This window comes from Neopelma chrysocephalum, unplaced genomic scaffold, assembly GCF_003984885.1.
Source record: "Neopelma chrysocephalum unplaced genomic scaffold, ASM398488v2 Primary Assembly neopelma1_44, whole genome shotgun sequence".
NCBI classification, from domain to species: Eukaryota; Metazoa; Chordata; class Aves; order Passeriformes; family Pipridae; genus Neopelma; species Neopelma chrysocephalum.
In genome coordinates, this window is record NW_020897703.1 from 15,422,219 (window position 1) to 15,449,638 (window position 27,420).

At 37.3% G+C, this 27,420-nt stretch overlaps 1 protein-coding gene across 2 annotated transcripts in view; it reads left to right on the forward strand.

Annotated features, from left to right (window-relative positions):
- The window catches only part of STK39 (serine/threonine kinase 39), an 84,142-nt gene that overhangs the window by 30,060 nt on the left and 26,662 nt on the right, over nt 1-27,420 (forward strand). For both annotated transcript variants that reach the window (XM_027678673.1, XM_027678674.1), the window contains exons 8-13: nt 75-208; nt 3,450-3,498; nt 3,605-3,670; nt 17,328-17,450; nt 17,579-17,611; nt 19,555-19,622. In XM_027678673.1, coding sequence (XP_027534474.1) covers nt 75-208; nt 3,450-3,498; nt 3,605-3,670; nt 17,328-17,450; nt 17,579-17,611; nt 19,555-19,622 — 473 coding nt within the window. The remainder of the gene's footprint in view (nt 1-74; nt 209-3,449; nt 3,499-3,604; nt 3,671-17,327; nt 17,451-17,578; nt 17,612-19,554; nt 19,623-27,420) is intronic.

Here is a 27,420-nt window from a genome sequence, read left to right on the forward strand (position 1 = left end):
TTATTTATTTTCTTGTAATATCTATGTTTTGAATTGATTTTGCTTAGAACACCTCTTTTTTGGATTTATTTTAGGTGTTAATGCTGACGCTTCAAAATGACCCTCCCACTTTAGAGACAGGTGTAGAGGACAAGGAGATGACGAAAAAGTATGGCAAATCTTTTAGAAAACTAATCTCATTATGCCTTCAAAAAGATCCTTCCAAAAGGTAGGTGACTATTGCCATGTACAGTAGAATTATTTTTTTTAAATATATAGACTACTTTAAGTTACAGTGACATAATTTTTCAAGTGTATGATTTGAATTTTGTAAATAGCAGCCTTCAGTCATCTTCATCTGGGGAGAAGAAATTGCCTCCTAATGATCCCTTACATTTTCTTCTTCTGGGTTGTTAACCTAATGTATTTATAGGTAAACATACTATTGAATTAAACTCTGATCAAATGCAAGTCCTTGCTCTACATCTTAATTTCTTGTCTGAGACAAGATATAAATCTTGATACAGTCTAACAAGACTGTTCAGATTGATCAGCAGAACTGCAGGTAACCAAACGTATCAGTCTCTTGGCCTCTAAAAGAAATTATAAATAATTCTATGTTGATTTTTCTCATTTTGTGACATAAACTTAGTGTTGCCTTATTTTCCAGAGAAAATTACTTTTTAAGACATATTTATTTTTTACTGTGAAGTTAGTGGCTCCAAGCTTGTTGAGTTTTCTTCATGTGTGTGCGGGCAATTGTACATCATAGCATCTTTGCAATTTGTTCTTTGTTCTTGCTATGTTTTGTGGATGGGACAGCCAAGATGATGAAAGTATTAAACATCTATTCCAAAGCCATTGCTGAGGTCCCTGAATGATTAATTTATTCATCCTTTATTCATTTTTATACAGATCATTTTTGTAGGCTTCTTTTGCTGAAGAGTTGTAGGAAGCCCATTCTAATTAACATTATTTCTTAAGGCATTTAATATATCACTGTTTTGCAGAGTTTCAGAGCTAATATTTTGGGGAAAGATTGTTCTGAGAGAGCAATCCTGATTGTGTGTGTGTCTCTTATGGTGTGTACTTCTCTTCACTGATGTTGTGCTAACCTATGTCCAGGATGTTGTTGTAGGGCATCAAGTCAAAAAGGTGACAGCAGGCATACTAGAGAAAAAGTATAATTAGGAAAAAAATCTTTATTCTTGAAATACTTGAAATTTTTTTTTTCACTCAAGGATCATTTGTGTACTGTTTTCAGATTCCCAAACCCCTTACACTTGTTGATCTTAGTAGCAAGTCCTGATGTTTTAAACTTAGTGCTAGAGTTTGGCTGCTTACAGATAAGCATGAAATGTACTCTGGGTAATCAAGCTTCTTTTAGCTTCCAATGTTCAGCAATTTTCAGGGCAAGATTAAATGGGTATGAAATCATGAGAAGTAAATAAAATGGGTTTTCCTTGTTTCCTTGAGCACATAATACTGAGGTACCTGACCTGTAGCTATGACATTAGCATTGAAACACTAGTGTTTAAGGTAATTATGCTAATTTATTAAAACACATGCAATATCTTCATACTCAGGATTGCCTTGAGTTGAATAACCAGCAGATAGATGCTCAGAACTGTGTGCCAGTTACTCTATACTGGTATAGAGCAAGTATTCTTATATTGGGGGTCATCTCTATTTTTTTACGTTTCTCACAAGCCATGTCAGTTGTGGGAGAAGTGCTTGCTCTTTGTGGCAAATTCTAGGACTGGTGTTGCACTGTTGTTGTCTCAGACTGTGATGTTTTTTTGGGGGGGATCTGTGTGTGGGTGTTTCTCTCTCTCCCCAGTGCCAAGGATGCTGCTCACAGTCCTCAGCTGCAATTCACTGCCACAGGCTGGGTGGAAAAACAGGGCCAGAAAGCATGTCCAGACTGGTTCAGAAGTGTCTGGCATAATTAATGGTAGAGGAATGGAGAACAGTAGTTTGGATAAAACTTTACTAAAATCTAACTTTTAACTGTGCTTAGCCCTGTTATGAGATGTGATGGTACTGGCTTACTGTAATTTGAGAAAGAACTTTAAAACTTCGACACAGAAGCTGATTTTTCTTTTTAATTGTTTCCCTTCCTTTTTTACTCATCCAAGATATATGTGTGAATTACTGCCAAGTCTGGTGGTCTCCACAGGACCATTAATGAGAACTCCTTTACTGTAGAGTTTGGTGTTTTGGAGCAGAAAAAACCTCCATACTCTATGGAATCTACTGTCTGTGTCTAAATTGAATGCTTTTTGTTAATGTCCAGGGTTGATTCATTATTTCTAGCAGGAGTGAATTGATATGTACATACAGACTACTTACTACTCCTGTTTTCATCACTTACTTTTCCGATGTGTCCTCAAAGCAATAGACTAGTTCAGATTTTAGTTTTTTTGTTTTTGAGACTGGAATTTTCCAATTTGAAGCTTTCCGCTATCTTAACCAATTTGTGTGATATTCCATCTCTTACTTGAATTAAAATGGAAAATGGGAGCAGATGTTGCTACTGTTCATTTGGAAGTGATGAATCTTGAAGATTGTGACTTCCCTAAATTTAGCTCTGTCAAAATTGCTCTTGGATGGTTGTATGGGCTCCTCATGAAAGGATGAAAAGAACATGGAGGATTTCATTTCATCCCAGGAGATGCTTTGTTTTCTCTCCAGAGTCTGCTTCAGTACTAGAGTCTGGCTTTGGCTAGATAAGCAGCTCTTTTGATCCCTGAAGCTAGGGGAGACAAAATCTGAGCTCTGAGATTGTGATTATTTGTTGAAAATGTCAAAAATATAAACTTAATGATGATGGGAAGAACCAAACTTGAACAGAACTGCAAGTAAAAATGAAACATCTCAGTTTTGACATTGCAACTGTTGCTTTGATTTGTATTTGTCCATTTGATTGGAAGATGCTCCTGATGACTCTCTTTGGTTTATGCATCATGTTAATTGTGTCAGTATAGTTTCTTTTGAATACCTGCTGAAATCAGTCAAGTTAAAGAATGGCAGTAGTGGGTATTGATGCTGCTCTTTGGAAAACGTAATTATGTTTTTATTGCTGTGGAGCAAAGTTTTAGTTGCCTTTGTAGAGTCACTCGGGGAAGAAAACAATACCTGACTTTTTTTTGTGTGTTATGATTTTTGTTTGTTTTAAAGGTAAAATGCACTTGCACTTGTGTTGAACAAAAAAAAGGGGGAAATTGGCAGCTTGAGAGACTGATTTTTTTTTTCTCTTTTTTTGGTATTTTTACCATAGAGAGGCTTAATTTTTTTCATGTGTGGTAAGTGAGTTTGTGTGAATTAATTCAGTAGCTATTATCATTCATTCCCCATTCATACAGTACTAATTCAAAAGTATTAGAGACGTACCATTTAACTAACGTCTTGTACTGTATTCACTGAGAGGGGTCTTTGTTTTCTGTTCTAATTTATTATTGATCTTTCAGGCCCACAGCAGCAGAACTTTTAAAATGCAAATTTTTCCAGAAAGCCAAGGTAAAACGTTTAACCCTACAAGTAAATTTTGCTCTGCCTTAAAATCTATGTGACATTTCTTCTTTCTTCATATTGATTTTTAACTTAACAAATGTTGGTTTTGCAGAATAGAGAATACCTGATTGAAAAGCTTCTCACTAGAACACCTAATATAGCACAAAGAGCAAAAAAGGTGAGTGTATTCACATCTTTTTCTTGACTGGTGTGGAAGAGAAAGCAGGGACTCTTTAGTTGCCCTACATTTTTAGTTGACTGACTGAGCCATTCATTTAATGCAGTCCTTCAAATATGGTGACTGTTGAATGAATCTTTTCTACAGCCTTGCTTTATCTAGGAAGCCTCGAGGCACTTTGACTTCCTTTCTGGCCTTGTCAAAATGATACATGGTGTTTTCCATACATAATATGATTTTTTAACACTTTTGGAAAGCTACAGGTGAAGTAGTTGTAGAAAAAAAGGTGATCTGCAAGCATAAAGGTTCATAAACTGCAGAATTCTTGTCTTCACTGGTCACTTAGAGAAAAGGTGAAGACACTATAAATGATATTTATTGAGGACTGCCTGGTTCTTTTGATTATTTCAGTTGTTATTCTCAAATGTACATAAGTCAGGTCCAAACTCTGCAAGAGTGCTTCTGAGTTACTCAGACCAGTGGAGCCTTATTCCATGGATGGTGGAGTTAAACCCACAGCATATGGTGGTATTTCTGTGGTGCCTTTGGCACTTGTATAAATAAGCTTACCAAGTCATGTGCAGCAGAACACAGAAAATAATAATTCTTAATAGGTAAGTATTTAAAAACCTTCAAGTATGAAGAACTAAGAAATAGGAATGAATGTAGAATCCTCCTTGTTGTGTGTGAGAAATTATGGACCTCCCTTTTCCCTTTCTATTGTGACTGAACTCACATGTCTCTTCAGGATGAGGAACCTGCTCAGAGACTGCTGTGCCTCTGCAGCTGACAGGGTAGTGTGCCAAGTCCGGCTTTCTAAAAGCAGGCTTTCTGGGAGGATGTTTTGAGGAGGGCATTTTTAAAAAAAGGAACTGTTTCAAGCTTTGTTGGCACATCAGTTAGACTTCAGCTGTCTGGACTGGCGTTTGGGAGATGTTCTGTTGTCTTTGAGAATTTCCGCTTTGGTGTAATTCTACAACACTGAAATGTTCTGACAGCTGGTGGCTCATACTTGGAAGAGACAGTCAGCAAGATTTGAATGCTATAAGTTCTTTCTAATCTTCTTTTAGATTGAAGTTATTTTGGGAAATTGTTGGCAATGGTGGGGCTTTGAGAGGTTGGAGTGGAAAGCATTCCTGAGAGGGCTTGTGGCAGGGGTGGTGTGCTGAGCAGGTTCTCACCTTCGCGGGGCAGGGGAAGGGTAGTTCAGCGTTTTGGCCGTTTGGTGGCAGCAATGCCCACATAAAAAATGATCTAACTGCGAAAAATCATAGTTGTTTGGTTTTCATTTTACGTCTCGGGCTGTGCAGGAGTGATTCAGACATGTGCTAGTACCAGCTGGGTTTCTCATAGAGCGCGTGCCTCGTGAGATTCATCTCCCAGCTCTATCCTCAGCTCAGCTTTAGAGACTGCATGTTAACTCATGCGTACATGCACATGTACTTATTTCTTTAGGCAGCTTAGCATTTGGAATTGCAAAATGAATGCAGGATAGCCTCCCATACACCACCAGAAATAATTTTCTGAATTACTTTTTTGACAATTCTTTCTAATTTGAAAGATGTGTCAATCTTCTAAGAAATCAAAGCTGTACAGTGATAGAGACAAATTAATAGGTATTTAATTACATCATAAATAGAAAAAAAATTTGGATTTTAGCTAGTGAAAATGCTAAATTATGTATATTTTAAAAGGACACAATATTAAAATTCATTTGGGATTTAAAATTTAATTAACTTGTTAGAATTTTGAATGTAGCTGCAGTTTTAAGACACCATAAAATATAAATGTACTCCAATAATAAAATGGTATTGGGGTTTTTTTTAAAAAGCTTGTGTAAGTAGAGTTTGGTTGCTCAAACATTAACATGTAAAATGTCTAAGAGGTCGCTATTGGAAGAAATAACCCCTGTAATTCAAAAACTAATGTCACTGGGGCAATAGAGAGGAAGGAGCTGGTGTCATCACTGCTTAAATTATCTTCTGTAGCACTTGGTGTAAAATGCCTTTGACTAATGATCTGTAGCACCACTGCTAGTACAGATGTCAGATCTGCCCTGCAGTAATTTAATTTTTCTTCCATTTACCACGTCTATAATTGCTTTGCCTTGTTGCCCAGAACTCCAGCCTCAGTTTAGTTTTAACTTTAAATTCTTTTCTCTTGACATATTATTCACATGTTTTGCTTCTGCCTTTACAGCTTATACTTGGCAGCTGGTGTTACTGAATATGAGTTCAGGTCTGTTTGTGAAATCCTGAAACCAGGTACACAGGTCTTGTATATGTGAGGAAAATATTTGATGCCATAAAGATGTGTCCTGCTTTCTATTTTGATGCTAATTTGTTAAGCAACATCTACATTGTGTGTTTAAAATACTGTTTAATATTAGAATTGTAAGCTGCATCTTTGTGCACATGTACTCCCTGTTCCAGTGTTTCTTTATTTGCTCTTAATTCTTCTTATTTTTAAATGATGCCCTTCTTCCCTGCCTTAGCCTAGTTACTATCCTAGTTAAGGATAACACTGAACAACTTCTGGAATTCAGTTACTTAGGAGAAACATAACTTGCCTCTTCCTGTGCAGAACCTGCTTAGATATACAGTGGTACCGATCCACAGGAATGAGTGTTACACCACTGGTCAAAATGATACATGATGTTTTGCTGGCAATTCTAGGTTTCATTAATGGGACTGCTCACCTCTGAGAGAATTGCTGGTGTCAAAAAGAACTGGAGAAAAGGTAATGGTGACTGGTCTGAGCTCAGTGCAATTTGGTAAGCGAGGACATGGGCTGAAGCCACATTTTTGTCATTGATATAAATGTGGGAGCCCTGAAACCCCCTTGCAGCCTCTGCATGGTTAGGTGGTGTGATGGTAAACCAGCCTGCCCTGTCCTGCTTGGAGTAGGGATGTGTACACCCCTGGGATAAGACAGCTCACCCAGATTTTGGATCTACTATTTATTAACCTGTGCTGAAGTAGTTTTAATTTTGAACCGAACGCTAAGTCGTTTCATTTGTGATTAGAATTGCTATGTTGGAATAGAGCAAATTTGAAACAGCTTTTAGAGTTCCACAGTCAGCTTTCAAACCTTGTCACACTAAAAAATTAATCATAACTGTAAGTACTTTGTATGCCCAAGGGCCCTGGGTCAATTTTATGGTTTTATAATCCTATTTTTTTAATTTTGGAAATCTCCTGCGTGACTGCCATTTCCACAAAGTGAACAGGGAAAAATACATTAAATGTATCTGCATTTCATTTTATTGCTGTCTGAAGTGCTGCTAGTAAAAAAAAAAATCTAAGTAATAATTAGGCTTGAATTCTATTTTTGGAAAGATGGTACTGCATTGTGCTCTTAATAGAAGCTCTTTTAGAGCTGGGAGTTGTAAGTTACTGGGGAAAACCTGTGACAGCATGAAGAGATGATTAGTATGAGCGATATCAGGTTTTGTTATACTTCACTAAAAATGCCCTTACTGATGGGTTGAAATTCTAGCTCCTCAGTACATCTATTTTAAGGAAATGGCCATGTTTCCTTATATAAGAAATCATCAATCCCCGGCATTTAATGAGCAAAATATCATTATATCCTGGATTTCTTGGACAGCTCTAACAGCATGATTGCACCTCAGCAAGCCATACATGTGCAGCACTTCCTTGTTTCAGTAGTGGACTTAATCTGATAGATACACTGCACCGATGTTGTATGTTAGTACAGCTGGACTCCAGCTGGATTGAAAAGCAGAGAGCAACATGAGCTTGAGCTCAGCTTGTTACTCAAAATATGTATTAATTTTTCTTTACACTTTAAGAAGTACTTATTTCATCAATGTTGATGTATCAAGTGAAAGGATATGTACTATAATGGAACACTTTTTCTGGAAAGCAGTAGCTGAACTATAAATAGGTATTTGGCAAGGCTTTGTGTGAGGGAGGCCTCTCCATCACAGAGGATTAGTTATTCAGTTTATCTAGAACGCTGCTGCAAATAAAAAAATTATTGCAACTGTGTTTATATTGTTGGACATTACTAGAAAAAAATAAAGGTAAAATTGGCGTTCAGAACATGTCAGGTTTTTTGTTTATTTTCAAGAAGTTGTTGGAAGGGAAATTTAATGAAAACACTTTTTCCATAAAATGTAAATTTGACAAAAATTCACATAGTCAGAAAGCAGTGCCATCTGTAGTGATTAGTAGAAGTGGAAAGTGTTTTAAGGGGCAGATACATGAAGTTGCATCAGCTTTATTTTAACACTTCAGATAAAGGAAGAAGATTGCTCAGCGTTTTTGCCTGAATGTAGTTGTGTCATTAGATGCAAAGAACTTCATACAGTATATGGGTTTGTCCATCTTTTCTTTCATAGAGTGCTTTTACCACCTGTGTGGAGTTTGCAAGGTTGGATTATTGTGCCCTGTCAAATGGACCTAATTGGTACAGAATAAGCAAGCTTTAAAACAAACCATGGCTTAGTTGAGTGCCTTTGTACTTCAAATGGCCATATGCATGTCTAAAATAACTTGTGCTACTTGTTATGGCAGAGTTTAAAAGCTCATACGCAATTCATCTTGGTTATTAAAAAGCAGCCCTCTTCTGTATTGGTGGGTTCATGGACTATCCCTGAGATTAACTTAGTTGGTTAAAGCATGATGCTAATAATGCCAAGGTTGCATTGATACCAGTGATATTCTTGGAAGTTCCTTGGGGAAGCTGCAAGGGAAGTATAGATGAAGCAGGACATCCTTGAGATGGTGCTACCCGGTGGTATTATAGGGGACTTAATTTAGCTGAGAAGTGCTCTTGGCTCAAGAAGTTAAAATTACGGCTGGAGCCAAAAACTTCAAGGTTTTAATCAGAACAAGTAGATTAAGGCAAGCAGAGTAGAAAGGTGGGCTGGAATAGTAATAGTTCATTTCTGTTTAGCAGTGAAAAGCAGGTTCATGAGAAGATTATTCAAATGGTGCATCTACAGGTGAAGGGAAAGACACACAGTATATGAAGAGAAAGGGGAATGACAGGGATGTGTGGATCCCAGCAAAGCTGTGTGGGATTTACCAGCAGCAGAGGGCAGCTGCGTCCAGTGTGCCGTGTGTCCGTGCATCTGGGGATTCGGTCCTGCCTGAGCTGTGTGTGGAGTCAGTCTGGGAGAGCATCACTCAATTAGGAGTACCTCCAAGTTTGGGATTTTAAATGCTGTAGCCTGGTTGAATGCATGCTTGAATGCGTGCCTCATTTTAGTATCTGACTAAAATAGAAACAGTGGGGTTTTATAAAATTGGATTTTATAAAAATTGCAGATCTGTGTTCATTATTTTCATGTTGATTTATAATTTTTTGGAGAACTACACTCAAATTTTCATTTGAATCACCCTAATATTTTATAAAATGTCTTGAATAAGTTTAGGTCTCTTTAAAATCTGTGAGGAATGCAGAATGTATATTACAGTAATTTCTCTTATGTGCATAAGCAAATGGAAATGCCGGAGAAAATAGAAAAGGGTAGAAATCAGAATTTCACCTTGAAATTTCACTTAAAAGCCTCTGAGTTTGAAAGTAAGTGAAAGTCATAGTAAATTCTTCTTTGAATTCTACAGTAATAGACTATTTTCCTGAATATTTTTAAATATGTCTCTATTGCTGACAGTGAAACCTACCCTTGGCATTATTAGCATCATGCTTTACCATTCTACTACTGAATAAGGAAAGCTCTAAATGAGGCTGTATTTGTCTTCTTTCTTTTCACCTTTGGTTATTTTAAGAAAGTAAACGGCTTGGATGGTAGAAAAGGATGGTGGAACCAGAAAATCCTGATTATAAAGGTGGATCTAGTGATCCCTCTAACGGAAGGTCTTTCAGTAGAGGATCTTTATCTTTCTTTGTCACCTTTCAGAGTATTAAGTTACTTTGCCAATTTGCTGTATCTTTGATTTACTTCCTTTGATTCTTGCAGGTACCTTCTTGGCCTTGGCACCTTAGTTTGATTGGGAGAATGAAGGGGGGCAGGCAGGGAAAAGAAAGAGAATAGAAAAGAGCCTCTTTCTGCATGTCATTCCTGATGGCCCATTTGGGATTCCTTGTTTTTGAGGTGAAGTGTTCCTCTGCACGATTAATTGAAAAAATCCTCTTCAGCACAGGTACACATCATGACTGAAAGGACTGTTGTTAAAATGTGAATGAAAGAATCATTTGCAGTTAATAACATTCAGTAATGAAGTTTATGTAGCGGAACTTATAAAAGGAGAAATAACGTCTGAAAACCAAAAATCATACTGAATTACTAAACTTGCACATTTGCTATGTTATTGGAATTTTAGCAAAACACTGCAGTGTTTCTCAAAGCAAAATCAGATTCAAATTTTGGACTCCAGCTGAAAACAGAGATAATAAGTATGTTGCAGTACTATGTAAAACTTTACGGTTTTGGAAAGCAGAATTAGAAGTGCAGGGAATTACCTACACTTGTAAACAAGATGGTATTAAATTAGCATCTCTAGTTTGAGCTGCTAGGTTTTGCTGTCTCTAAGCAGCATTATCGCAGCAGCAGAAGAATCAGTGAAGAGTGATAGGAGGAGGGCTTTGGACAAGGAATCCCCCAGAGTGGATGGGGAGTTGGTACACTGTGTGTCTGTACCCATTTTTCATCATATCCTCTAGAGATGTAGGAATGTGTTCTCTTCTCCCCTCTTTCTTCAGCTAATAATGCCTTTTTTTGCTCTCACTGATAGCTCCACTGTGTTCCATATCTAAACTGAGAGTGTAGGTAAGATTTCATGGCAGACAATTGATGGCCATGCCCTTGGGTGTCACGCTTGTCATCATGTAAGCATGATACTGTTTGGCTATAAAAACAAACCAGTATCATAAATATTTAAAGCAAATGCTCTCTTTTTTTTTTTTCCTTAACAGATTTCTGGTTTTTGTTGACTTCTGTTGTGTTAGCCCTTAAAAAGGGTGCTCTTCAAGAACCAATAGAGAGACCTAAAGGAGCCCTGTTCAATGCAGAATTATCAGTTTCCTTTATTCAGTATTCTTTCATGAAGGAAAATGTAATGATCTTACATTTCTTGACTTTAAGTTGCCAGTGTAATTTGTTCCAGTAGTGAGTATTCCAATAGTTCCTGCATATGAGTATGAAACATTGCAAGTTCTGCCTAACTTTTTTTCCAAGTGGAGGAAAAGAAAGACTATGGAGAATGGTTTTTTCTCCTGATATTTGCAGTGTACAGAGTGGCTTAAGAGGAGGGGACACTAACACCAAATTACTGAGATGTTTTAACATCTTTTGAGTTCTACAAAGCAGAAATGCCAGAGTGTTACTTTAGAAAGGTAGTGGTACATCCCATTAATAACAGTAGTCTGCATAAGTCATAGTGGGAAAAAACAAGGTTTCAAATTGCATAAAACACATTCAGGTTTGCAGAATTTTTGTGGCTTTCATCAGAATAAAAATAAGACTTCACGTTATAATGAACTCAGAGGAATTTAGGAATAGTCAGCACTGAAAGGATTAGGATTTTCATGGGACCTGTGAGACTGGGTTGAATGGGGATTAGCCTGCTCTTGAGGTAATACCTCAACTCTTGAACAAAGGATCATGTGTACATGTGGAAATTCATGCTCTGTCTTGGACCTAAGGTTTTTCTTTTTTTTTTTTTCAAAAATAGGATTACAGTGTAGGTGTTCTTATGCAAAAAGACCAATGTTCTTTTGAATTAATATATTGTAGAAAGTGACTTCTCCATGCATTTACCTCAGGTGCTAAGCTGTGATTAAATTTTTAACTGTTTTAAGCGAAAGGCTGGTGCCATGACTGGATAAACACAATGATATGCTGATTTTCTTTGTTGCATTAGAATAAAATAATTTCATAGGGATGGGAATTAAAATTTGCTTTTGTACCTTAGGAAAGGTTTGCAAGATGGCCAAAGGTAAAATTTATAAAATCTGATTACTCTATGGGCTTAAGCTGTGTATGGAAGGAACTGGTCAGGGATTTTTTTGAGAGAAAAATACAGAGGGCAAAGTGTAATCTAAAACCAAAACTGTGTTCAGTAATGTCCTATTTCTCATCTTTGTTCTTTTTATAAAATAACTGACGTAGTAACTAATTTTGTAAATACTTCTCATGAAGTTGCATGAGAAGTGAAGCTCTTGGAACTTTTGATTAAAAAAAAAAAAAAAGGAGAGGAACACTGGCTATGCAAAATCCCTCATCTTACCAATTACCAAGTAATATTCACACTTTAAAGAGTATATTTTTTGCTATAAGAACTTCTGTATAACAGTGGGAGTCCTGTCTCCTATAAGAACCAGTCTTAGGGGAAGGTGAAGGTATACAGTGTCAGTTGACTGGTCTGTCTTTCTCTCTGCCTGAAAGCCAGATTTAGGCTTTTGTGAGGACAGACTGCAGAAAATGAAAACAATGAGGTGTTTAAATAACCACTTTGTCATTCTTGCTCTCTGGGGCATATGGGATTGGGTGTATCCTTACTGCTCTACTAACAGATGTACCACTGATGCTCTTTGGCTACAAGACAAAACAATTTTATCTCCAGAAAAAGCTAAGCTGCAGTATTTCCAGAAAGATATGTATGTTGAGAAAAAAGAAAAAAGAAAGATGCAAAAAATGGAGAACAGCACTGGCTGTTCTCTAGTTAGAAATTAATAGGAAGAAGTGTCAAGGTTCCACAAAGACTTTTGCAGATATGTTTTAAATGGGTGGAGTCTACACATTTGCTGCTTTCCAGGAATTCAGGAACAAATTAAATTTGGACTCTAAGTTACCTGTATATGGAGGGTGGCAAGGCACCTTCCATGACAGTGAATATTAGTGCTCATTAGTGCCATCAGTTTTGCTTACACAAGTGCATCTCATTTACCATACCTTCAGGTTACCGCACTCTTTCTGTGGAAGAGAATTTAAAAATGCTGTTTTAAATCTATCCAGTACTCCATTGCAAATATTCAGTTGCTAGAAACTTTGATAGGGATACCTTAAATAATTCAGATAGTGGGTAAAAAAGATTACTAGTTTAGTCATTTTATTCTAGAAAGAAGAAAAATACAATTGATACATAATATTACTCTTAATGAAGGAATGAATTTGTAATGTGGTCTAGATCGTGTGCTGTACTATGTATGAAATGTAGTAATGTGTGTATACATTGGTATCCCACAGTGTATCCTTTTTATTTATTAAATTTAGCCACTGAAATAAAATACTAAATCTCTAAGTGGGCCCAGTTCTTTGCTGTTTTGAGCAGTTGTGAATAATGAAGTAGAAAGATCTTAAATGTTCAGAAAATTTTCATTCCCTTTCTTGTCACTCTACAAAAATAAACTTGTGAAGAGATTGCAGCAGCTAAAGAATCAGTGATGAATAATAGATTCTTCTTTCCCCAGTCTCTAACATCTACATATAGCGAGCACGTCAGTGGCTGGTAGACAACAATTTATGTTTTGCTTCCTTATGCTGCAGCCTTCTTTTCACCAAGCCTTGGGAAATGTGGGCAGCTTCTGCATTCTGCTGCTGGAGGTCTCTCTCTTGTCAGGCTGATTTGGGCTAACCTTTGGTGCATAGGATTTAGAGTTGCCCTGTTCATCTGGTTAAACAGACATTTTCCTGGAAAACTAGTGTGTGCCATTATTGCCTGGGAATGTTAAAGGGTCTGTATCCTGCTTTAAAAGGGTGGGGACAAAATAGTTCTGGCAGCAGCTTAGTTTATTCTTAAATCTTTGTGACTGTGTTGTATTTTGGAATAAGCTTTAACCAGCAACAGCATATACAACAACAATATTAATATGATGGTTAATATTTTGTGGTGGTCATGTTTTTTTCACTCACTGAACTATCTAAGCATTCTCTCTTGTAACTGATGTTCGTAATGTCTCTCTTCCACAGCTGTGGTAATGTTGGCGGTGGTTTGTTAAGCTTTTCCTCTAGAAACTGCTTTTGGTTGTAGATGAAAATGTTCTGAGCTGCTTTTGTGTTGGGTGCAGTTTAACTGCCAGTAACTCATATTCATTTTTTATTCTCTGGTGCTCTTATGATTTATGTGAAATATGTTTTCTAATACGTGCCAATTTATCTTGTAAACTGAAGGCTTTAATTTTTTTCTTTATTAGATAAAATTATGATTCAGTTCAGTTCCTACTTTGGAAGGGTCATTTAGGTTTTGAATCAGTAAAATCGAAATTACAATTGGGCATGTTTTGTTTTCCTTTCCCTCTGAAATATTTCCTGAGAGATACACAATCCAAGGAATTATCGATGCTGTGTTTTGACTGAAGCTGATGGAGAAAATGCGTTTGTATGGCTACTGCATGCTTTGTATAACAACTTCCTTCTTGTTTTTGTAGAGATACAAGAAGTTTGTTTTGATTCCCCACTCTGTCTTGAATTTGCTCTATGCCCTTGTATGAGTTGTTTCATTTGTCTGCTGCATTGTTTCCTTCTGAAAAATGGAAGACCTGTAGCAGGATATCAGGAGAAATGTATAGAATATTCTCAACTGCCTTAATACTAGGCATCTAAAATGATAGCCAGAACATATCCAATATATGATATTAGTTATACATGTTTATGATGAATGAAGAGGCAATTAATTTATTTGCAAACATAGTATGCTGCTTATTCCGTCTTGCACGTAGGTAGGGTACATGTCCTCCATATGTGACTGATTCTTTGTGGCTCTAACCAGAACTGAGCCTCAGCTAAGCCAGGCTTGTTAGTTAAAAATTGTACAAATTAGTTCACTCAGTGGTGTAAGGGTTAAGCACACACACCAATTAAAAATTTGTAGACAACAACTTCATGTTTTAAAGTTGAATGGGTTGTGTGCTTCGCTCTAGCTGAAACTATAATTCATAATGAATATGTTTGCTGGTGGGAACCAATCTGATTGCAACAGAGTACTAGTATACTTGTTTTTCTGCCTTCATAAATCTTTCCAGAATATAACTTAATTTAACATGGTATTTTGCTTTGTAGTAACTTTCTTTTCCTTGAGCCATTTGTTTATTGTTTATTAAAAGGCAGTCTATTTAAAAACTTGAAATGCACTCCATCTTCATCAGTAAAGCTTTCGTCCATAACTCTGCAGATGATGTGAGCATCATTAGGCTCCATTAAAATAATTCTATTTAGAATAAGTCTTCAGAACAACTGAAAATAGAAGCAGAAGAGATTTTGATTAATGCAAGATGCAGTGTGTAAATGTGTCTGTAAACCATTGTATTCTATTCTGTTTGAAAAGCATGAGTTTAGTTGTGGATTATGTCCTCTCCTAGGTTTGTGTATAGCTGTTGGGAAAATGCTTGTGCTGTCAAACAAAAGCCTTCGTCAGGAATTGAAGGATAATAAATTACATCCACAAGCACCAGGCAAACTGCCTGCTAGATTACCTTGTATCTGTGCTAATCCCTGATGATGTAGACAGTAAGAGCCCACTGATTGTGCCTGGGCTGATTGCAGCTGAGTAAGGAATTGCTGTGCTACTGTTTCCTTTGATTTCTGCTTGGCCCTCCCTCCCAAACATACACAAGCTTCTTTTGCCAAGCTTTGAGGCAGCTAGGCTAAAACTGGTGCATTAGGAGTCTGCAATGAGAAACAGGGAAAATAGTGCAGAATTTGTCCCTCAAGTGATGGAGTAGGATGTTCCCCTGGTGGCCTGCATAGGTTACAAAGGAGTATAAAATATGGAGAAATTGAGTAATCTAATCCAGTTGTGCAGGGAAGAAATGTAAGGGAGGAATATCATAAGCACTGAAGAAGGTAGAGGAACATGCTGAGGTTCTGAAATCTTCAGTCTTTCCTCTGGTTTGCTCAAAAAGGGAGAGGAGCAGATGGATATTTGGGAAGTGAAGGAAAGAAGAGGAGGAAAGAGTCTAGACAGATATCAAGATACCTGCTGGTGTATGAGCAAGGTTTTGAAAGAAGGCTGCTAAGTTCACACTCATTCATCCTCTTGTGGTGTCAGGCCAGTCAGCTCCAAATTGTGGTTGGTCCAAACCCAGTACAGAAACAGCTTAGGTGAAAAGCTACTCTATGAAAACCTGCTCTGCAAAAATTGTATTAATACCTACATCACACAGTGTTCTTGGAAGCTCATGATCTCAGACTTCTAGTATCCTATGCTATTTTCATGCCACACATAGTGCTAGTACAGTATCTGATGGGATTTACAAGCAGCTGGAATTTGTCACATGCTGCACCTTTCTGCACATTGTGATTTGCAGCAACTGGAGGAGTTTAGAGCAGGGCTAATAGCAGTTTGGTCTTTTAAGTTTCATTATGTTGAAAAAACCAATAGTTTTCCTATTCAGAAATCAGATTTTTACATTTAAATTTTTCCCCTGTTTTGTGAGGTATCTGTGCTGGCAGAATGGGTTTCCATCGCTGCCACCAACAATCAGAATGGTAGAACCAAGTCAATCAGTGCTCAGTATACTTCAGTGCAAGACAACAAAACACCACAGATGGGAATCTGGGAAACCAAAGTTTAACTAGGCAGTTGTATAATGCTGTGGATACTGGCAAACAGGTTATGCAGTTCTGGGCTAAGACCATGTAGGTGTTTTTTTTTTTTTGGGGGGGGGGGTGTTTTTGTTTGTTTATTGGTTTGGGTTTATTAAAGTTATTTTTACCGATATCTTCTTCAACAGTAGGTTTTGGTCTGAAATTACTTTTCTGCCAAGTTAGGTCTTTCTTTTGTGTGATGTGAACATTTAATGCTTTGTTCCTTTTGTTCTCTTACCAAAGTACAGGCCGTTTTCTGGAATAACTTTTTTGTAATGAAAAGGATATACTTTAAGCTTTACAAATTTATAGCACTGGGGAGCTTACCTGTACAAGCATTTGAAGTTGTACAGTGGAAACTGTATATTGGTTCAGTGGTGTGAAATAATTAGAGAAACAGATTCTAATCTAAACACCAGCGGGGCTGCTGCTTATTGTGCTGTGTTTCCAGCATCATGGGTCTCAAAATGCATAGGTGTGGGAAGAATTGATGGATGAATTGTTGTAGTCTAAACATGATATGGGGGAAAACAAGCATGTTGTCTGGCTCTGAAAAAGAGCAAGATAGCGCCAGAATAGTATTTGATTTTCAGATTTAGCAGCTGGATACTCCTATTATCCTTCATTAGACTTTTTGATCTACAGGAGTTTGCCCAGCTAGTTAGGTGTGATGCATGCCTGCCTATCTTCTTAGTCTGCATACAGCTGCTGCTTTTTTTTTTTTTAATAAGGATAACTTCACGTTTGAAGTATTCCTAATGCCTTTACACATTCTAAAGCTTTTAAGCAGGGCAATCAAAGTTCTTGTGTCCCAAGAACAACCTTGTCTGTGTAACTTCGCTTTCTTGAATAGCTTCCTTTCATTTCAAGCAGTAAAGCAGTTGTCATCTAATTGAGCTTGTTCCTAAGTGGTTGTAAAATATATCCAAGCCCTGTTTCCCTATATGAATTTTGCATAGTGTAGCTATTCCCACTGGCTTAGGGATGATCCCTGAGGTCAAATATTATTGGAATATGTTAGTGACTCCTGCAGCAAATTACTGAAAGCACATAAAATAAAAATAGCAAAAAATTGCTGATTAACCAGAACACTGATAAAGACTAATAATGTCTGTGTAATGGTCAACAATATTTTGGTAGGTCAGGCGAGTGCCGGGTTCCAGTGGTCACCTCCATAAAACAGAAGATGGAGACTGGGAATGGAGTGATGATGAAATGGATGAGAAGAGTGAGGAAGGCAAAGCTGCTGTTTCTCAGGAAAAGGTACCTTCTGTTTCTGCCAAGACATTTACACTGTGCAAGATATTCTGTCTTTATGTTAATTGTTAGTATTTCTGGATCTTTATTGCATAAAGCTGGATAGCTCATATCTCACTGCATTTGTTTTCCAGTCACGAAGACTGAAAGAGGAGGAGAACACAGAGGTAAAAATGTCTTTATCAATTTTTCTTTTTTTCCAAGTGTTTGAGTGAAGGGATTTCTTTTTCGTTTCTGCTGTTAAAAATGTGAATTGAGGTTGGAGTGTTCTTCTGCAGCCTTGTATGCCAAGTATTTGTGAGGATAGAGCTGTATGCAATTGTGCCTGTAACAATGAAGTTGAGCACACGGTGGATAAGATGGATAGGAATTTAAAAGTCATGTTATGTTTGTGCCCAGGAGAATTCATGAAAATAGGTAATTTGGCTGTTTTTAGGGAATCTTCATGACTGGATCACACTGATTGCTGTCTTTGTCAGAGTAATGATGACTGTGTTCAGGAGTAGCCAGAGGATCTCCAAATAATTTTTTGTTCTTACAATTTGTATCATAACGTGTAGCTTATAATTAAAATGTTTCATTCCATACACAGTAAAATAGTTCAGTACTGAAGCATATTTAGGTTAATTCAGAGGAACAAAATATCATGTTAAATTTCATGGCCCTGTGCTGAGACTGTGGGAAGCATCGCTGCTATAAATAATTGCTTAATAGGATTATGTCTTAGAGAAAAAAATTCTCTTTCAAAAATGTCTATTTTTTGGGTGGGTGACCCTTGCCACTTTACCTGCAATTTTGGATTCTCTGGTTTTCATTGGTGTCATAGAAATCTTCTAAAAGACTAGCAGCTTCCTGCCAGATTTGGTCCTGTTAGCTCCTGTTATGACTCCAGTGTCTTCATTGCAGACCTAGTTTACACAGTGCTTCAGCAGCTGAGATAAAGCTGAGTAGAAAAAAAAGGACTTCTACCCCACACAGTCTTTCTGTGTCTTAGTTATTAGGAGTTCTACAGTTTGTGATTCAGTTTATACAGGTAGCTCATAATAAAATAATTGCTTAGTTTATGAAGGAGAAAAACACCTCTGCTTGAAGTCTTCTGTTGGTTTTTGTTTTCCTAAATGCTCCAGAAGATGACTTGGAACTAAGACTAGTGCAGCTCGCCACTCTTGGTGTGTTGTCTGTTGGGTCTTTAGGATGCACATTCCTATATGTTGAAATAACATGTCTGTTGAAGATGCAGAAGTAATAGTAGTAGTTTATATGAATGGAAGGAATTTAATGGAAGCAGAAAAAGAATTGCTCTTATTTTGTGGAAGTGATAAATAATTTTCCAAATATACGTTAATGTTTGTTGAAAATACACAGATAATAGAAGATAGATCCTGTGTAATGTTTTTATAAGTAGCTTTGATATGGAAGACTGTTGCAAAGACTATCAGAAGAGATTTGTGATGCAGGTCTTTTATTTTGGGAGAACTTGACTGTAACCTTTGAACAAGCTTCTGTGAGTGGTGACAATATGCCAAGGTGGGTATGAGGACCCTGAGATACCCTGTACGTAGGATACAGTTTTGCCTGAGACTTCACGTCAATGTTAGTTGAGAGCTGGGAAGGATATCATAGTGTGAGGGAGGAGTGAGAGTGTGAAAGATATCCATATTCCTGATTTTTCTTTGTGAAAGACATCTCTGAGCTGTGATGCCTGCTTTGATATGGTACTAGTACTTTGCATATGGGTAGATGCAAGACTTCCGTAACACCAAAACTGTTACACAAAAATAATGTGAGTAGCTGTTTGGTATTCTCACTGTGTGCATATTATTTAATAGGTTATTTGAGCTTTGATGCAAGGTGGATTAAAAACTCCTACACTCAGTGCTTTAATGCATTATCATTTGTATCTCTGTAATTGAAATTTGGCAGTTTTAGTGGTATCAGCTATATTTTAGACTGTGTACTGAAAGTGTTCGAAAGGTTTCTGAGAGTTAGAGAATGTGTTAAATATTCTGTGCTAACTTCAAACTGTTAGCATGGAAAGTTTTTCGTGATTTTTTTTCCTTTTTTTTTCATTTGGCATCCTTTATAAAACTCTGCTTTTTTTCTCTAATAGTCTCAGCCTGTTGTTAGTGACGAATATAGTGAAGTTCCATGTGCGGTGAATCTTGTCTTAAGATTAAGGTAAGAGATTCTTCTATTTATTTAGCTGTATTATCTTGATCTCCCTCATTACTTTCATAATATTAACATAAAATCAGTACTTTGTATCTCTCAGTATGACCACCATGAATAGTGTTTCTGTGACTAATTGCTGTCTTTTAATTACTTACCGAAATAGTGTAAAATGAAAAGCGGAATATGAATGTGACTTCAGGCTAAGTGTACCCTTCATTAAGTATTTTCTTTCTTTTTTTTCCTTGCAATGAAGGATCACAGTGAGAGATTTTTAATGAGTTTCTTTCACACTTCAGCAGTCAGCCTCTGACAGAAAGAAACCATAGCTATATTACAAGTTGCCTACTCAAAACATTTTTCATTGGCAAGTTTTATCAGCCATTGTGGAGAAGTGACAGACATTTTAGAAAATGGATACAAATATGTGGTCTGACTTAAATTTATACTTAGTTAAAATGAGTCAGATTACCTTTAATTATAATCAGTTTATAACTAAGATTTGAATTGCTTAATTGTGCAGTCTAGGTCTTGTATAAAACTCTTTTTTCAAAAGAAACTTTGATAACTTATGTATTTGCAGCCATTTTCCTTAAATGGCTAACATAGATAAAAAACTCTCTGCTACTCTAAAACTTGCTTACCTATGGTTTGTGTTCACAGGATATTTATGAGAGGTTGTAAAGTCTTAATTATTGCTGTTGAGAAAAGTTAAATGTTACAGGTTTGTTTATGCTAATAAAGAAATAAGAAGTCAGAAATAATTAGGAAATTACAACCAGTGTATTGGAAACAAATACGCGCAACAAATAGCTTTAAAACATGAAAAATTGTTAATGTCCTGGTTTCAGCTGTTAGTAATCACAAAAAACCCAACTACATAGAATGAGTGCCAACTTCCAAAATCTATTTTCTTCCCTTTTCTTTTACTGCTTCTCTAGTGACAGCTGTAAAAAATTGCGTGGCTGCAAAAGGTTGTTTACAAAAGGGAGGACTAATAAATTTTATTGTGGGGATAGGAAAGACTCAGGGATTATTTGGAATTGTTTTAGCTGTCCAATTTACATAACTGCCCAGTTATGCTATCAATATTCTTTTTCATCTCTGCTGGCCGGTAGATGAAACCATTTACAAACAGATCAATTTGCACTGCTACGTGGATGTGCCAGTGAGGTTCTTTACGTACCTATAAATTATGATGAAACCTGTGGACTGATTAGCTTCTACCCAGTTACTTGTGGTGTTGGCATATTCAGAGGGCAAGCATTTTAGTCCTGCAAGTATAGTGAAATGTCAGGGATTATGCTTTCAGTTTTATGCAGCTCTTAAGCCAGAAGCGAAGGAAGACTGATCCCAGGAGACTTGAGTTTCCGAGCTTTAATTTGCACAATGAATTTTTGTTCTTCTTAAAGATCCTCCTAATCTGGGTAGAAAAAATTCCCTCCCCCTGCCCTCCCTAAAAGCAAGTCTGTAGTAACTAGGTTAGTGTGTTATAATTATGAAGGTTTAGGTGGCTGTTGGTAGAGAGGGAAGAAACGAAGAATTTCAGTTTTAGGAACCAGAAAGATTCCTTTAAATGGAAAAATAATTAGTCTTGGAAAGCAGATGCACTCTGGTAACACTGTTAATGGTGTCTTGGAAGAAACAAAAATCTGATGCATAATTTTGCTGAGTGAGTTTTTTTAATTTAACTGTTCTACTTTTGAGGTAAGAATGATCTGCAGTGCAAACTTCTGTCCCATGTAAGCTCTGGCTGTGTCCTGTCTCAGTGGTAGGAGGTGGGCAGAGTTAGAGATCTTTGCACTGTGTATCTGGGTTTCCTTCAAAACGGAAGCCTGAGCATGTGAGTAGGGTCAGAGCTGGCCCATAATCAGTGTGTGTGCATTTGGGAGGAAAGTAGGAGCACGGGCTGTACTAAGCAGCACACTTTTCTTTTAGCTGGCAGTCTACAGAGTGCTTATCTGAGAATGAGGGCTGCAAACTCCCTATACTTCTGCCCAGTGGTGTAGATTTAGAGTTAGTGTTTTAGCATTCCTTTATATTTGCTAATTTAAAGGCAAAAATTATTTTCTTCATGGAACACTCACCAAAATTCAGGGCAGCCACTGTCTGACTGCTATATATATTGTGTTTAGCAAGGTACCTTTGATAGCAGTTGAATTGTGCTTTCTCTTTGCTGTTGACCCCAGGAGGGGAACAGCTGAGGCTGCTGTGGACGCAGCAAGGCTGTGCAGTCTGCTGAATGCTTGTTGAGATTTGTGTTCAAATGTCTTGGTCTTCAGTAAGTTAACAGAAACCTTATTTGGGGAACAGAGCTGGTGATTATTTGTTAACTTTTAACAAAATACTTACATTTCTTCCATTACTGGATTACCTGTGGGGAGTTATCTAGCTCATTTGCCTGTCAGTGTCAAGTATCTGTCAGTATATTGTTAAAAGCTTTTCACCTCTGACCTTGCTGTAGGCACATTAACAGTGGCTCTGGCCTGGCAGTGAGTGGTTGCACCGGAGAGTAGAAGGCTCTGCATATTTAGGTCTAGGTCTAGCTACAGTGAGCAAATTCAGAAAAGCCAGACCTGGAGAAGTAGTGACTGTGGTAACAATATCTAGGAGTCTTCTTCCTCAACACCAGAGTCTCAATACTTGGACCTTACTGCTCTGCAAAACAAAAGCCAGAGTAGGTTTGAGGCTGGCATTCTAGTGAAGTATGGACAAGCTTGTACCACACCAAGTAATGTAAGTGACAAGCTACAGAGATGCTTTAGGAAGACAGTGTTCAGAGCATTGAAGTGTTAGTGCTCAAACTATGCCTGTAATCTGTACAATTAGTTCAACTGCGTCTTCTGTTCTTTCAGCAGAAATGCAGTTGTATGTGTTTTCCTCATAAAAGTTCTTCCTGTGTCATAGGACACACGTGGAGGCCTCAGTCACTCGCAGTCAGTCCTGGATTGCAGAGGAAGTTCCCTCTGCGTTCCAGTGTGTGTGGCTGTCCTTACACTGGGATCACTGCGGGGTGAAGGAGCTTACATTTAGGGCAGCTGTATTGGAGAAAGATGCTCTGGCCCCAAACTGTTCTCTTTTGTTGAAATTAACTTACTGAGTAAATGATTATTTGCACATCTGAAAGTAAAAATGCTGCTAGTTTAGGCATTTGTAGCCAATAAAAGTGATGTAGGTGACTTTCTTTGTTTTATGCAGGATTCCCCTGCTATTGTAAGGTAGTAAACAGCTACCCTCACAGAGTTTTCTGAATTTATCCACCTCCACTGCAGATTTTAAACTATTCTGTTGATCTCTTTTGGTGAATTGATCATTAAGTCGTATAGCTAATAGAGACTACAGCATATCACAGGATTTTTATGGAATTTGTTAAAATGAACTAAGTCATGAACCATATTAATAAGGATCAAGTTAGCTTGAGGGTATCAAGTTAGTATGAGGGTAGAAATAATTTCCTGTGATGCTTCATCTGCTACTATTAAATAGCTTTTAAAGTGTGGCTTGATATTCAGATAAATGTTGTGAACATTAGATGCCAGACTTGAAGACTCGAAGCTCAGGTTATCATCCAAAATGTTGGAAGCTTTCTCTTTTAAAATAATTCACTTGATGCGATCAAATTATATAAACTGCAGTAGCTGGATGAGTTCAGAACACTATGGTTTTAGATGCTGAGAATTACTGTTAAAAAAAAAAAAGTTCAGTACTGATGTGGGTAGAAACATAAATACTGGCAAAATATAAGAGGAATGAATTGACCGATGAGGATGAAAGTGGAAGGGAAGTTAACACATGAAGGGAAGGCTCAGGAAGGTCTCATCTCTTCATTGCTTCCCCGAGAGGGGTCATGTGGTACGGGGACAGCAAAAGGTGAGCATCTCATATGGGAAGGAGCACTTCCTGTGTGATAGAGGCTGGCTGGGCTAGGACCTGAGGGGAGAAGGTGTTTCCTTAGGGCCCTTGGGCAAGAAGGGATGGTGGAGACATGGGTGACATTTGTGGGTGCTACTGGGTCTTTGGTGGGGGAACTACCTTGGTTGCACAGTTTATTGTGGAATTTGATGCAAACATTTAGAACCTTATGGGCAGAAACTATTTAATACAAGGCTCCAGAGTATGGACCATAAGGTTTAAAGAGTAGTTCCTGGGGATTTGGACAGGGCAAAAGCTAGGGAGATGGGCAACCTTAAACAGGAGTGAGAGGGGCCTGGGTGGGGCCTGATGGGCAGGAAGAAAGTGCTCCTCTTCTTTGTTCTTTTTTCCTCTTCTACAATGAGGCTACACTGTGACAAAACCCATCAAAATTTAGGTGACAGTTTGAATTTTTTCCTAGCAGTATGTTCCAAAAAAGGTTAACAGTATCCATAAATATTAAAAATTACTTTCACAAAGGAGGAATTCTGGCAGAAGAACCAATGCATTTCATAAATTCTTTACCTGGATGGTCAGGTTCTGTTATTTTTTTCCCAGTTGGAGCAGGGTTGGACTCATTCAGTAATTGAGTAGGGAGTGCTAAATTAACACCAACCTCTGTTTAGTGCAAATGCCTTGTTATGGATCAGAAGCAGAACTCATGGCATTCTTCACATAAGTGGTGGTATTTAATGCTCATACTCAAGTTGGAAACCACACAGAGCATCTGATTTTTCTGTCCTTAAATTGTATTTAATACCTTTCTGTTTTCATAGTTTTCTCAGAAGGACTAACTTGTCAAAATATTCTCTTCTGTCAGAGTTGCTTCTTCAGTTGGAGATGACAATTTCCAGTTTGTTTTCTGTCTTTTGCCCTGTTGTGCCTTGGAGTATGTTGCTCCAGAAGTGAAATTAGCAGCAGTCCCTTTTAGGTAATTCCATGCAAAGCTTTTGAAAGGCTCTAGTATTAAATGCTAAATACAGTCCATTAGTGTTTTAAAGCTCAAGAGTAATTAAGAGATTGTGCTTGAATTTTGCAGTGAACTGATAATACATGTTCTTAGTTGCCACAGCGTGTAACTGTGGCCCAGACTGAGTGATCATTACATTAAAATGCTGATGCTTCTGTATCCTCAGCCTCACAGAGGAAGGGGTATTTGAGAGTAGGGGGGAATGAAATCTGTAATCCATATTTTGTCCAGTAAGGCTCCACAAAGAGAGGCTGAAGGCAATTGCCTGTGATTTAGTCCTACAACAGGTTCATACCACCAGGGAAAGGGAGTGGGGAGGAATTATCACCCTTGATTTGAAATTTCCAGTCTGACCACCAAGCTGTTACATTTACAGATTTAGGAAGGTCGCTGTCAGGATTTGACTACTTGGATTAATAACAGAGATATTTCATGTTAAATTAGGAGACTTGTTAATGCTTAATAGTTAAGAATTGCAAATTATCTGCAGCAATCTAAGATGGTTAAATTAGCTCATATGACAGGAAGATAATTTACTGACAGTAATTTGCAATGTCCCAGGACCTAATTTAATACAGTTCCTGCACACTAGATGATTAAGCCTATGAAAGAACAAAAGGGGCAAATGGAAATGTTTTACTGGCAAATGAATATTTCTGTTATTGCTTATCTTATTTTAAATAGTGTGTAGGGAAAATGCTGAGGCAGACTTGTCTGTAATGTCACTCTGTGTTATTTAATGTAAGTGTTTGTGTGTGTATTTCATACAAGAACTTTAGTATAACTGGAACCTATGTGGTATTTGATCAGCTCTGTGGAAATGTATCTTCTGGGGGTCTGGACAGGCATATACAAGTCCAAAGTGTAGCTAGTAGCAGGCAGTTGCCCGTGTTGCACTACAGCCAGAGAGTTGTTAGGACTTCAGTCAAATGTGATTTCCTCTCCATGCCAGAACATAGATGACGACGTATCACTCATTAGTCTGAGCAGAAGCTCAAGTGCTAATCTTCCTGCTTTTATGTAGGCCTAGTTTTTTTATCTCTTTCTTACAAAATTAGTTATATGTAAAGTTACAGGGAAAATGTGCTTAGCTGGAGGTACGTAGTAGAGCTACTCCTGTGTTGTTTGAGGCTTAGATTTGTAGGAGCAAATACCCAAAAACTCATCATCATCATGGCTAGGCTTCGCGAACGAAGATTTGGGAAGGGCTCTACCCACGTTTCTTGCAAGCGCGACCCAAAAACTATAAACAAGCAAACTACAAAATCTATTCTGGCTAGAGGCAGAATGAGTTTGATAATTTTGTTAGTGTACCATAAGCCAGCGTTCTCAATTCTCATTATTTTCTTTTTTTTTTTTTTTTCTTTTTTCTTTTCTCCTTCTAGTTTCATTTTGGTATCTTAAAAAAACTTCTATCATTTCAGTCTTTTTTGTAAGAAGGGGGGCTGATGTGTGTCCTTCACCAAGGATAAGTATTTCTCAACGTTTTTACTATTAGAATGGCTTATGTTCTCAAGTTTTATTTAATGACAAAATCCACAAACAAACTCCCAGCTGTGTGGTAGATTTACAACTGGAAAGTAACAGAACTTGTCGATAGTCTGGGAATTGATCCAGTAACAAACATCATAAGCATAACCATTTGTAGTATTCTTGAAATAAATGCACCTTTGATTACAGTATTGTAACACGCTGTCCTGTGTTTTATTTTGCCATCACCACTCTTTGTCCTGTGAATCAGGGAGATGTGGGCATGTGGTTACTGAACTGAATTTTATTTTCACAGCATGGAGACTTCATTTAAATAACAAGTTTAATCATTACTAAATCATGACTGAAATCAGTAAGCAGGAACGCTTGATTAAACTATTGATTCTAATCCTGCTTTCTGTTTGTACCTCTATTTCCTTCAAAGTTTGCTCTTTAAAAATGATAAATTATGCATTTCTTATTCACTACTTAAGTATGTTTTTATTCCTTGCTGTATGTTTATTGAAAATAAATTAAAAATTGAAAAATTTAGTTTAATTATGACCTAAATAATCCTGTATGCAATTGTTATACCATCACTTATTTAACTAAGAAATGGTATATTGTTTATAAAAATAACTTTTATATGTACAAATTATAATTATTGAGCCAAAGAATCAATATATTTTTTCTGCTTATTAAATTTAGGTTATCAAGAAGATTTGCATGTCCATATTTAGATGGAAAGGAATTAGGCTTTTAACCTGCACAGCTGTGGTTGTAAATTATGCAGGCAATTGCATTTGGGGATGTTGCTGATACTGAAATTTTAAAATCACTAAAGCTTTTTTGTTCCATTCTTTTTATTGTACTAATTACAAAAGAAAAAAATCAAGAGGAACAAAAACTAACAAAGAAACCTCAACTTTCAACCCCCAACCTTCTTTATGTTAAAGGAAATAATTTAAATCTTGACTTGATCTCAGTATCAAAAGTAATTTTATTTGTATTATTAGTGGCATATGTGTTACTGGTCAACTGTAATAGTGTTTGCATTTTGATAATTCAGAATTTAATTCTAAGTGGATATTTTTCTAATACTTTTTCATTGACAGACCACACTGTTCCATCTTCATCTGTCTGCTCTAGAGTTGCCTGTGAATGTGGCAATGTAATGCACTGGGCAGGGTTGAAACCATTTGAAATAATTTTGTCTGTTTGTTCCCACTCAGTGTTGTGGTTCTCTGCCTTTCCACTGGTGGGGGTGTTCCTGGGACTGTATTGGGTCGCTGTAAAGCAGTCAGGTTTTGGTTGGTTGGTTTGTGACTTCAGATATTTTTGAGGGGAAGGCAAAATTTTAACTGAACTCATTTTATTGATCATGTTTTCTCCATAAAGCACTTGTCATTGCTGCTTTAGTGAGGCCAGTGAATGGCCGCAGGAGGTGCACTGGGA